We start from the raw sequence: 13842 nt of genomic DNA on the forward strand, positions 1-13842 counted from the left end.
TATTACTTGCATCTTTTTTCTACTCTCAAGATTCATCTACCGCTGGACACGACATTTAACACCACCACCGATACTATATAATAGACGGAGATAGATCCACTCAACTCTTTCTCTTGATTTTTTTGTATTTTTCAAATGTCACTTGTAACTGAAACTCTTTTTCAATTGCTTCTGTGTGTATTTAATTCATACCAATGATATACTCTTTCACCGGAAAATTTAATGTCTGCCACATACACTCAATTGTTGAGAATGAGCATTAATTTTCTTTGACCATCAACTACAGAGGTTATATTTTTCAAAATAAAAAGATTACCGCGCTTCATTGAAAAATTCATGCATCATAAAACTTCTTAAACGCAAGTATGAAAGAAGGTGAAAATTCACACGCACTTATGTTCATATGAAATTCTTAGTTAAGAAGCATTACATAATTTAACATGTTTAACTAAATTATTATTTAATAATTTTTAATTATCAAATTTTACATAAAAACAACTATAAGTGAAAAAAATTGACACACGTTGTTTCCATGTGTGAATTGTTATACGATAGTAATGATAATAATATTGAGAGTTATAAAATCCAGTTTCTTTATTTTGATCCAAACCAAGAGCCCAATCACAATAACTTAATTTTAACAAGTTATATGGAGAACAAGTATTTACAACAAGAGTCAAGAGAATACATAAATATATATTTATTTAACTTTTCTCTACATGGAAAATTGAATATAATGTTCTAAGTTTCCCCTAGAGCATTTAAAGTTGAGTCCATTTATTTGTAGAACCTTTCAATTGAAACTGAATTCAAAATAGAAAGATTTGAAATGTGTTCTCTGTCTAGCTAGGCTTGCGTCTTCAAGTGTCTCCCCTTTCAAACACAGCAGCAGCTCCCATACCTGTCCCTGAATGATGCGCCAAAATAATGTTATATATTCAGTAAGGATGGAGATAGGAAACATTATAAAATTAAAATATTTTTTATTTTAATAAATACATTAAAAATTTAAATTTTGTATACTTTTTCTAAAAAAAATCGAATTAATAATCTTAATATATATCATTAGTAGAATATATTTTATGAATTTAAAATCTAGATTACATAACTAAATCCTAGTTCTAGCATCATCATCATCACCTATGCACATTGAGATTACACCAAAGCGACAATCCTTGCCACGACGCTTCATTTCATGCAGTAAAGTTGCAACACAACGTGCACCTAACACACACACACGTAAAATTGAAGCACGAAAATTCCAGAGTTGTAAAGCATGCAAGCGTCACGAATTAAAAGTCAACTTATGTTCATCATGAATACGGAAATACATTAATTCTAAGTGTAAAATTTGTAAATGTTACCCGTAGCTCCCAGAGGATGCCCAAGAGCAATGGCGCCACCATTGACATTCACCTTTTTGAGATCAAGTGCCAATTTCTTGCAGCAATAAACAAACTGAGACGCAAATGCCTTCACAATATATACCATTATATTATTGGTCATAAGAGTATATATAGTAAATACTTGATTGTGTAAATAAATTAAAAAATACAGAAATTCTTAAAGACCAATAACTTTTTATCAATTTTAGTCGGTATTTAATCCGTATACATATTAAATTATTTTTAATAAGTGTATAAATTTTAATAAATATAAATACAAACTATATTAATTTATATATATAAATTTTGATAAATATAAATACTAATTATGTAATTTTTGTGTGCAAATTTTATAATGTAAATATAAATTATTATTTGCCATGTAGTATTTTTGAAAAAAAAATATATACATGAAAGTTAAAGGCAGAAAAAGAAAAAGAATATTTTTACACGTAAGTATCATGGACATTGATATAAAACAAATTACAATAAAATCGATTCTTATTACCTCATTAATTTCAAACAAATCAATGTTGCTTAGGTCAAGACCAGCAGATTCCAGTGCAGCTGGAATTGCATAAACAGGACCAACCCCTTTGACAGCAGGGTCTACTCCAACAGTAGCAAAACTCCTACAACAATTTTGAACTCAATCAGTCATCATTTGAGCCATGATGATTTCCAATTTTCACATACATTAACAATTATCAGATAATAATGAATGAAAACGAGGTTTATATCATGTTTGAATAATCATCTCTAGCTTTTTTATTGAAATAAATATTAAAAAATAACTATTTACATGCATGGTACATATGGTGTATTGAGGGTTATATATCCAAATCCTCATTACCTGAAGATTCCGAGAATAGGGAGCTTCCTTTGCATAGCCACTCTTCTCTTCATGAGCAGCACTGCTGCAGCACCATCACTAACTTGGCTAGAATTCCCTAAATTGCAAAAACAAAATAATAATACTAAAATAATGAAATTGAGATGAAACACGTCCACTCCTTTACATATATGTAGTTTTTAGCAACATTTATTTAATCTGAAACATTTATATTACTAAAATATAATAGATTAAATCTTGTTATTGAATCAATCACCTTCACAAGTACATGAAAAAGTTTAAAATTTAAAATTCTGTTAATTTGTTAGAATAGTTTAAAATTTAAAATTCTATTAATTTATTCTATTTTTATGTATGTATATAGTTAGCCATTCTTTTTTATTTTTAATTAAATAAAAAAATACACAAGTTCCTTTTACATACGTACACTCTCAATTTTATTACTTGTTAAAATTAAACTTGTTAGAAACATAACTAGTGGCTAATTAACGCGACATTTGTATAAAAATATTACTAGGTATGATAATTAGTAACAAAATTAACAAATTCTTTTAGCACCTGCTGTGGTGGATCCATTCTTTTGGAACGAAGGCTTAAGCTTTGCAAGATCCATCAGAGTTGTGTTTGGTCGGATACAATCATCAACACACACTACAATTTTCTTCTCCTCTCCAGTTTTTGGGTCAACAATCTTTGGAGAGAAATCATTATTAGTAATTTAGTGGTTGCATATACCATTAGGATGTGTTTGTAACCTTTGGATTTCCAAACACAATAGTTCCAAATTGTTTCCTTTACAAACATACCCCTGTCTAATTCACAAGAAATTAGTTCATGTTGACAGTGTGTTTATATGTACCTTAGTAGGAAGAGGAATGATTTCTTCTTTGAATTTACCGGCTGTTGTTGCAGCAGCAGCACGCTTGTGAGACTCAACCTTTATTACACAAATTAAAAGGGTTTAACTAGCTAGGTACCTTCATATAATCTTTAATTTACATTGATTTTTAGTTTAAGATGTATCTAGGGCTAAGGCTATGTATATATGTCAGCAGTAAAGTAATTTTTTTTGAATATCTTATTTTTTTAAAGAGCAATGTTAGGGGGCAGCAATTTTTGTGATGGTTAACCATCAACTAGCCATCAATGATGATTTGATGGTGTGAAATTGGTGTGAGATTTCATCCAATGGCTCACCTTTCTCTGCTGGTTAAATGCTGGCCAAAATTCAACAAAACTGCTGGCCCCTAGACTTTTTCTTTTTTAAATGCAATTAATTACTAAAACATTCAAAGTGTAAAAAATACCAAGTAACATAAATAGAATAGTAGGAGAAAGCGTATATCCTTTTTGCTAATTATTTAATTATATTACATATACACAATTTTAGTGAAGAAAAAATAAAAAATTAGTTAGTATTGATTTAAATACAATATAAATATAAAAATATTAACAACCTAATATTTCTCTTAAATTTATACTTTATTATTATTTGTCACATATACTTACAGAAGCTTGGTCTTGCTCCTGCCTTGTGACACCATAACGTTGTGCGAGATTCTCAGAAGTAATTCCCACTGGAAGAAGAAAATCCTGGGCTTGTGCCAAGGTTTCCACCTGTTATTTAAAATCGCATGATAAAAAGTTCCAAGATGAATAATGAAAAAAAAATTGATTCTTTAAATTTTAAATTTTTATTTTAGAGAATAAAGTGTGATCTTTTATTTTTGAATGATTTTTTTTATATTTTTTTTAGTCTCACCTATAAAATAAATGATAAAAAATTATATCTTATTCTCTAAAGTGAAATTCAAAATTTAAAATATTCAAATCCAAAATCCAAAATGGTAGAGAAGGTTATATGTGAATTTCGAAGACTCAATACTACATCATAGATAAATTATATTATTACTTTTGGGTTACTGTTACGGATCGTTGTAATGATACTATCTTGAGTCATATACTCCAATCCTGCTCCAATGCCTGCATCATATAACAGGAATAAAGTTGAGACGTAGTCACGGTTAGTTAAGACTTTTAGCACTTTTCAATAGTGTTTTTAATGTGAATCAAATTCGGAACCTTTTTCCCTTGCGCCACATACATTGCTAATTGAGTCACATTGAAATGATTGTGCTCGATAAATTCGTTTCATGTTAATTACTTTTTGGCTAGTTAGTATAGTTAGGCTTAAATTAGTTTGATAAATTTTTATTTTTTAAANGTAATAACGAACAAATGTGTTTGGTGAAATAATTTTTAAAATTTAAAATATTATAATAAATATTAATATAAGAATTAAATTTAAATATTAATTAATGTATGAGATTATATTAAACTTTTAATTTTAATAAATACAAATTAATTTTAAAAAACTCTTCTTTAAGTGCTTTTAAAAGCACACCTAATTTTAAAAGTTACAAACATAATTACATAAATTTTTTATTTATTAAACCTAAAATAAAGTATTTATGCTTTTAAAAAGTATAAACATCTATTTCTCTAAAAAATTTTACTAAATTAAGTCTTAAATATAGGTTTATCTGTTGTTAGAGTGGATCTAAAAACTTTAATAGAGGGCTGAATTTTATATAAACTTTTTAATTTTTGTGTATTATTTTTTTATTATATAAAATTAATTTATGCATGATATGTAGCTATTGAACTAAAAAAAGTTTATTGAGATATAAAAAAATGTTAGAATTTTTTTAAAATAGTTTCATTTTTGATATGATAGTTAATAAAAAAGACACAACAATATTAATAACACTTTATAAAATAAAAAATACTAATACTTTAAAAGTATTTTTAGTTAAAAATTTATGACATATCTCAATAATTGAAATTGATTCTTTTAAAAATTTTAAAAACTTAAAGACAAATCATAAATGATTAATTATCTCAAAGATATTAGTAATAGAATACAATATACAAATTTTAAAATAAAATGATAATTGTAATAAGATATGATTAAAAAAGATATGATAATTTAAAAAATTTTCTTTTGACAATATTAAATTTAGAAAAAAAATTAATTTTTTTAACGAAAAATATCTAAAATACACATTATAATTACCAAAACAAAAAGATAACACAAATAAATCATGGGAGGAAAGTTGTTACATGAATAAGCCAAATTGAAGATTGATTCACGAATGAGGCAAAGCATACTTATATGTAATTCGAACCTATTTGGTTCGAACTACATTTCCATATAAATCGAACCTATTTGGTTCGAACTACACACACATAATTCGAACCTAATTGATTCGAATTACACACGAATAGGTGCCATCACATAATTCGAACCTAATTGGTTTGAATTCCAGTAATTGTAAATCGAACCAAGATGGTTCGAATTACTAAGGAACAGACCTGAATATGTTACGTGCATGGGATCGTAATTGATGAATATGTTTCGTTTAAAGAGTTTTAAACAAAATGTCTGTTGAACACACATGGAAATAAATTAGTCTACGAATTAAATTAATTAAGACATGATGCAGAAATTAAATAACATCAAAATGTAAAGTACAGATGTTTTCATAGTAACACACACATACATCTAAAGGTGGATACGAAGTAACACTGATAACAAAATACATAGATGAAGATAGGTAACATACAACTCGGAACAGAAATCATCTAAACAGGTGCGACCCCGTGAAGCAACGACGTGGAACCCGTGTCCTCTGACCTCTCCGGATAAGCGGCTCCTCTTCCTCGATCTCGTCGTCCTCGTCCTCGTCCTCATCCTGTGGGGCTGGCTGTACAAGCGTCCTAGGCTGGACATGTACCGGTCGGGATGAGGACGGCCCGACAACTGAATGTGACCCAGCAGTATGTGCCGAAGCTGGGGTACCATCCAAAGCGAAATCCTCAGGAGGATGCACGGAGGGAGGCTCATTCAGATCGACATGTAACGGTGCCTGTGTCCCCGTCATCTGATTTCGCCCACGGGTAGCCTCATCATCATGCATGATGGCACTGATCTCATCTAAGAAGGGGGATCCACCAAAATCCCATCATACCCAACACCGGCAAGGAAGTCTGAAAACGTGCTGCCCGGACTCACCCATGGCGTACTCTCCTGAAGTGTGTGGTCGTCAGGGGGAACTCCAACGAAGTAATCTCAAGCGGCCCCTCCCCAAGTCCAGCCTCACCATGGGCAGTGGGATCTCCGGTGGCGTACCCCTCTCCACCAAGGCCGCCATGATGGGGACTAACAACCCCGACTGCACCCCTTCCCCCACCGTCCACATCACGAAGATCACCATCGTCGTGGCCTACAACGGGTGTCCTCCGTCTGCCTCCACGCCCTCGTCCTCGACCACCACCCCTACCTGCCTCATCAGCCTCCCCCATAGCCTGCTCTAGCCACCTCCACTCACGCTGGCTCCGTGGTGTCCCGACACGAGCTCTCCTCTCAACCCGACGCCTATCAGGGACGTCGTCGACTCAATCCATGTTAGGAACTCGCCCAGGACCCCTCTGTGATGCCTCGACAGGAATAGGAACGTCCCTCGGATCCCCCAGATAAAACTCGGGTGACAAGAACCTCTTTCCATGCTGACTCCACCAATCTAGGTAGATGTGCGAAGGTCCAGGGTCGGCAACAACATCGAACCGGAGGACGTGGTCCGCACGGGTCTCCCAAAGAATATGTCAATGCTGTAAAGCGGACGAGAACCAACAATCACTTCCTTTCCCGTCCTTCGACATCAAAAAGTCGATGTTAAGGGTGGGACGCGGGAGGGGCTGCACACCATCGAACTGCGGTAGAACCCTATCTACCTGATGCCACTCTACAACGGCAAAGTATATCAATGACGTGACAGACCGCCACACCGCCATGTGTCGAGGCTCCAACGCCTCCGGATGTACAACCTGAAGTACCTCGGGGGAGCTATACGGCATCCAGATAAACTGCACAAAAAAATAGCTATGTTGTCACGCCAACTCCCTCTACAGAAACATCTGATGTTTAGTTATTCAAATAAAAGTAACTGAAACAGCACTCACATCCCTGGGCTGTAACATGTCTATCTTCAGTCTCGTGCTCTGCACTCTAGGACCCTTCTCGCTATAGGAAGGGCTGTAACCTGACCACCTGCAGCGCACATGGGTGTTATGTTTAATCAGAAGTATGACAGATTTGTAATACAGTACAAGCGTATATGAACATTAGCTATTTTAACTTGAAATAGAAAAGCCTGAGTAGCGTACCTCGATGCCAAAGGCCAGCTGCACGTATCATACCCAGCAGGCCTAAACCTGGGAAAGCGCCAGAAGATCCAGGACTGAAGTAGCTGAAGTGGGCCCGCTAACTTCACCACATGTCTGTTTGCCACTCGACACATGCACCGGTACAACCATGCCAATGTTGCAGACCCCCAACTGTAGGAACCCATCTCCTCAAGCCTAGCTACATAGGGAAGCCATCTGATGTGAATGCGGTTGCCGGACTTGTCGGCAAACAGCTGAGTGCCCAACAACATCATGATATAGGCACGAGCAAAGCGCCACACAGTCTCCTTATCGGCTCCCTCGGGGCACTCTCCGAAAGTCTCCTGGAACCAAGTGCAGTTTACTGCGAACTTCTGAACCTGGCTCGGAGGAGGAATCACTCCAAGCAACTCTTCAAACCACACCCAAGCTGGACGTCCACCAATCTGTAAGACAACCGCTAACATAACGCTCGTCCACTGCCAACCCCAACTAGTACGCCACGTCCTGAAGCGTGATCGTGTACTCTTCGAAGGGCATATGGAAGGTGTGCGTCTCAGGACGCCACCGCTCAACGAAGGCGCTGACAAGGGGCTCATCTAACCGGAACCATCTATCGTTCAGCCTAGCCAGATGGTATAACCCAGCCATCTGCAAGTAGGGAACATAACGCTCATCGAGTGGCATGCCTTGTTGCCGCCACATGCTCCTGATGCATCGCTGCGGCTGCGCAATAAATGGACCGCATTATTAGAACCACATACAATACTGGTAACCAAAAAACTAACACAATAAACCACTTACATAAACTATCAACACAACCGCATATAAAACCACTAACGTAAACCACTTACATAAACCATCAACACAACCGCATATAATACCACTTACAAAAAACCACTTATCCTAAACCACCAACTAAACTGCATGCAAAACCACTAAAATAAACCATTTGCAATATCACTACAATAAACCACTAACAATACCACCTAACATAAACCACTTACATAAACCATCAACACAACCGCATATAAAACCACTTACAAAAAATCACTTACCCTAAACCACCAACTAAACCGCATACAAAACCACTAAAATAAATCATTTGCAATACCACTACAATAAACCACTAACGATACCACCTAACATAAACCACTTACATAAACCATTAACACAACCGCATATAAAACCACTTACAAAAAACCACTTACCATAAACCACCAACTAAACCGCATGCAAAACCTCTAATATAAACCATTTGCAATACTACCATGATAAACCACTAACATAAACTGCCACTAAAACCACATGCAAAACCACTAACTCAAATAAACCGTGTGCACAAAATTTTCTATGTACTAACCTCGTCGTTGATGACCCCGGCTATATGAGCAACCCCGTCCAACCGGTACAACCTTGCAGGATCGTCCCCCATCAGCTGAGTCTTCGGTTCTACTATTTCTCAGATCGAATCTGGTCGTTTTTTCTGGGATTTGGTGGGTATGAGAAATGAGAAATGGTTTGAATTTGCTTGATTCAGACTCCTTATATAGCCCAATTGTACGTAATTCGAACCAATTAGGTTCGAATTTGTTGTGGCACTTAATCATGAGTAATTCGAACCAATTAAGTTCGAATTATGTGTGTGTAGTTCGAACTAAATAGGTTCGATTTATATGGAAATGTAGTTCGAACCAAATAGGTTCGAATTACATATAAGTATGCTTTGGCTCATTCGTGAATCAATCTTCAATTTGGCTTATTCATGTAACAACTTTCCTCCCATGGTTTATTTGTGTTTTTTACCCCAAATTTTTATATAATAATATGAATATTAAATATCTTAATATTTGGGCAATTCACCTAAATAAATTGTTTCACCTTTAAAATTACGCAAATGCATTGTTTCCAAAACGAAGACGCAAATGCATTGTTTCACATATCTATGGAAATTGCTACTGGCAGTAGCAGTGTACAGAAACACAGAATCCGCTGCTGCTAGCCGCGGATTACATTGAGTTGTGGCAGCATGAAAATTTAATAAATACAACCTAGTAGAATAACTCAACGTAATCTGCGGCTGGCAGCAGCAGTAATCTTTTTATTTTGAAAAATATAACCTCTGTAGTTGATGGCACTACAAAAATAATCATTTTTAGTGGCCATTTATTTTGTTTTTAGCGGCAATAAAAATAACCGCTAATACATTTACCGGCAATTAGACATTAGCCGTCTTATGCTTTGTCGCTAAAAGGTTTTAATGGTAATTATAACATTTGCCGGTAAAGACCTTTTTAATGCCCGCAAAAAGTATATAACTTTTAGTGGCTATTTTCTTGGCAATTTATATAGCCACCAAAAGTAGTTCTAAAATTGCAATGTTATTCACTTTTAGCGGCCATTAATATTGTCGCAAAAACCCATTTTACCGGCAATTTATATGGCCACTAAAAATAATTATAAAATTGTAATATTATTTAGTTTTAGTTGCCATTACAATTGCCGCTAAAATCTTAAGGCTTTATTTATAATGTAGTACATTTATATGTGATTATTATTTTTTTTATATAATAAGTTTAAGTTTGAATTGTTTTACTTATTAATATTTTTTACTTAAATAATTTAATATCGTACACTTAAGTCTTTATATTTTTTTAAAATTAACTTTTATATATTTATTTCTATATTTATTTTATAAAACTTTATTTTATTTTTAATAATATAAAATTTTAAGGGCAATTTACCTAAATAAATTGTTTTACCTTCAAAATTACGCAAATGCATTGTTTCCAAAATGAAGACGCAAATATATTATTTCACAACTCAACGTAATCTGCGGCTGGCAGCAGCGGATTCTGTGTTTCTGTAAATCGCTACTACCAGTAACGGTTTCCATAAATATGTGAAACAATGCATTTGTATCTTCATTTTAGAAACAATGCATTTACTTAATGTTAAAGGTGAAACAATTTATTTAGGTAAATTGTCCTTAATATTTTATAAATGTTTATAACATCTTTTTTTGCTGATGAAGATAATTCTTGTTTTGTTGATTTGTGGAATTTTGTGGTCTGATTGTTGCTGATGATTTTGATGATGTTGTAGATGAAACTTTTGGAAATGGTGCTGTTGATTAATTGGTGCAAGAATAGAAAGTAGCAAACAGGAACAGAAAGAGGGATAAGGACAACTGAACATGCTTCATTTTTTGTATAATTGGTAGTCAAAAGATGAAAATGAATCAATTTAGTTTGACTCTTATAAATGAAAGGTAGTTAATTTAGGATATAACTCATCTATCATGGAGATAATAGATCTTTCATCTTATTATTATCTTTTTAATTCAACTTTATGCCAAACCTTGATGGATATGCTCTAAATTATTGAATAGATCCGCATGTGGTGAGTTATGAATTATAAAGTATGAGCCTTGTAACTGAAGAGTATATACAAAACCTTAAGCTAGTTCTTGTTACAATAATAATTTATAACTATTATTATTATTATTATATATTTAATAAATAAAAAATAAATTAATAAATATGTTTGTGTTTATATATAAAAAAAGATAGACCAGGGAAACCAGCGTAGAAGGCTGCCAATCTGCATTCAACAAGTTTGTCAGCTCCAGGAGCCAACACTGTTCCAACAACTATGTCTCCAACTTCACTTGCCTTCACATTTGTTTTCTCTATTACTGCCTGTCTCACATGTCATGAAATAATGATGCTTAGAAGTGAAAGAAGACTTCTTATTAAGGACCAAAAAGAAAACAGCAATAAAGAAATAGAAAATTATATAGTACAGATCTAAATCTGTACAGATTTAAAGATTTAAAGATGTGACAAAATTTAAACCACACATTTTAAAGTTACATTTTTCACTCAAAACCGTAACTCTTCACAAAGAAAAGTATCATCTAATGGAAAAAAGTAAATTAGAAGATTTAAAAGAAGAAATAATTAAATTAGATTTAAGAGAAGAAATAATTAAGTTATCAAAATTAATAGATCAAAAATTAATGATTTTAACTAATGTTAATTGTAATGACACCGAATTCTTAAAATCAATACAAAATGATTTTTCTCAAAATCTTTATTTTACTATAAGTTTTATTGAAGGACTTCAAAAACCTGAAAAAACTTATTTTTCACACGGAATTTCTAAAAAATGTTACCATGGAAATGATTTCCCACATCTTTATCATACCTTCAACCCACAATTAAATTCTATAGTAGATATGCTTGAAGAAATATTAGTATCCATAAAATTTCAAAATATAATCAACATAACAGATTTAAAAGTAAAACCACCACTAAAATTATGAATATTGAAGAAAAATTAGAAGAAGTTACAATGCTTTTTAAACAATTAAAAATGGCTCAAGAAAATAATGTTATGGAACAAGGATTTCAAATAGAAGAAGAATTAGCAAATTCTAAAAATATAGAAAATGAAGAACACATCCTAGATTACTCAAGTGACGAAGAACCAGCAATTCCAATACAAGTAAAAAATGAAGCTGGAACATCTAAGGATAATCAATCTCAATTTAAATGGGAAACATGTTTTGATAATGATGCCTTTAAAAAAGGTTTTATAAATAAAGATTCAAAATATACAAAAATACTATCAAAATACATCCCTAAAATCCAGGAAATAGAAGGAGATAGAATGCTCGATTTAGACTGTAAAAAGAATGAAAAAGAAATTTTCGAAAACTGGTTGAATTCCTTCTTATTAGAAGCCTTTACTAATCCAAAACTTAGTGAATTGTCTGGAAGAGACATTTGAAATTATATAGGGTTTCATACTAAAGGAACTATAAGAGATTATATGACATCAATAGAAAACCAAATAATAGAAGAATTAGAAACAAAAACATCAGCTTATGATAAGATATTATATATAATGATGATTCTATATAAAGAATTTTTTGGAAAAAATATTATAGATCATAGACAAGAAATCTATAATAAAGAATATCAAGAAGCAAAAAATCATTTAGCTAATATTCAGATATATGATTTATGTAATGTGGAATCTTATATATGTGAATATAGAATACATTATTACAAATTAAAAGAAGATAAAAATCATTATCTTAGTATGTATATAACAAAACTTCCATATCCTGCTAATGAATTTATAATGGGAAGATTTATAAGAGAAATAAATAGAGGGACAATTGAAAATAATTTTGGTGGAGCAACCTCTGCAATAAGAGAGGAAATAAAAGAACGTTGTATGCAAGAAGCAACTCAAAAAAGATTTGCAAATATAATCAGAATTTGCTGTCAGGATAATGAGGAGATACCTCAAAAATATGGTCTTAATAAAAATCTTCAAAGAAAAAGAAAATATCAATTTAGAAGAAGAAAATACTATCCAAACTGGAGAAAAAAGAGATATTTTAGAAAAGAAAATAACAATAAAAATAAAAGACAAAGAAATAACTATTGCCCGAATAAAAAAGAAAATTGTAAATGTTGGTATTGCCAAGAAGAAGGATACTATGCAAATGAATGCCCGAAAAAGAAGGATAAAAAGGATCTTACTAAATAAATAGAAATTGCTAAGTCTTGTTTCATGGGACCATTAGAAGAATCTGATGACAACTTAGACTATATTTTTGAATATGTCTCGGAAACAGACTCAGAGACTGAGTAATAATGCTACATTTATTACTATAAAAATAACAGAAAAGTTTATAAATGCTTTCATAGATTCTGGGGCAACACAATGCTTTGCTAGTTCAAATATAAAACTTGATTGGAAAAAATTAAAGAAACCATTAAGAGTTAGAATAGCTGACAAATCAATACATAAAATTGACCAAAAAGCAGAGATGGTTGAAATTTTTATTCAAAATTATAGGTTCATTGTTCCATCTATATATATGTTAGATTCTGGAATGGATTTTATCATAGGAAATAACTTTTTAAAGCTATATCATCCATTCATTCAAGAATTAACATATATAGTTTTAAAAGCTCCACACGATTCTTTAATAAATCAAAAATCAAAACGTATAAAAATACCAACTACTACTATAGATAAGATCTTAAAGTTTAAAATATTTTCTATATTAGAAACATGTTACTTAAATCTATACTTTCAGATAAATATTCCAAAAAATAATCTTGAAATAAAAATAGAAGAACTCTTGGATGAAATTTGTGCTGAAAATCCTTTAGATATTAAAAATACAAATAACGAATTAGTAAGCATTAAATTAAAAGACCCTACAAAAGAGATAAATGTTCCAAATAAAATTCCCTATTCCGCAAGAGATAGAGAAGAGTTCTCACTAGAATGTAAAGATCTTTTGGAAAAAGAAATTATAAGATTAAGTAAAAGTCCTCATGCGGCTCCAGC

General features: G+C 32.3%; 1 protein-coding gene across 1 annotated transcript in view; it reads right to left on the reverse strand.

Annotated features, from left to right (window-relative positions):
* Positions 1 to 653: 653 nt before the first annotated feature.
* The window catches only part of LOC107474927 (3-ketoacyl CoA thiolase 1, peroxisomal-like), a 19107-nt gene continuing 5918 nt past the window's right edge, over positions 654 to 13842 (reverse strand). Inside the window, exons 4-13 of the mRNA XM_016094572.3 lie at positions 11039 to 11165; positions 4151 to 4221; positions 3748 to 3855; positions 3098 to 3175; positions 2797 to 2929; positions 2239 to 2335; positions 1894 to 2017; positions 1365 to 1473; positions 1141 to 1224; positions 654 to 907 (exon numbers count right to left, since the gene is read on the reverse strand). Coding sequence (XP_015950058.2) covers positions 861 to 907; positions 1141 to 1224; positions 1365 to 1473; positions 1894 to 2017; positions 2239 to 2335; positions 2797 to 2929; positions 3098 to 3175; positions 3748 to 3855; positions 4151 to 4221; positions 11039 to 11165 — 978 coding nt within the window. The 3' untranslated portion in view covers positions 654 to 860. The remainder of the gene's footprint in view (positions 908 to 1140; positions 1225 to 1364; positions 1474 to 1893; positions 2018 to 2238; positions 2336 to 2796; positions 2930 to 3097; positions 3176 to 3747; positions 3856 to 4150; positions 4222 to 11038; positions 11166 to 13842) is intronic.

This window comes from Arachis duranensis, chromosome 2 (assembly GCF_000817695.3).
Source record: "Arachis duranensis cultivar V14167 chromosome 2, aradu.V14167.gnm2.J7QH, whole genome shotgun sequence".
In the NCBI taxonomy this organism is placed as follows: domain Eukaryota; kingdom Viridiplantae; phylum Streptophyta; class Magnoliopsida; order Fabales; family Fabaceae; genus Arachis; species Arachis duranensis.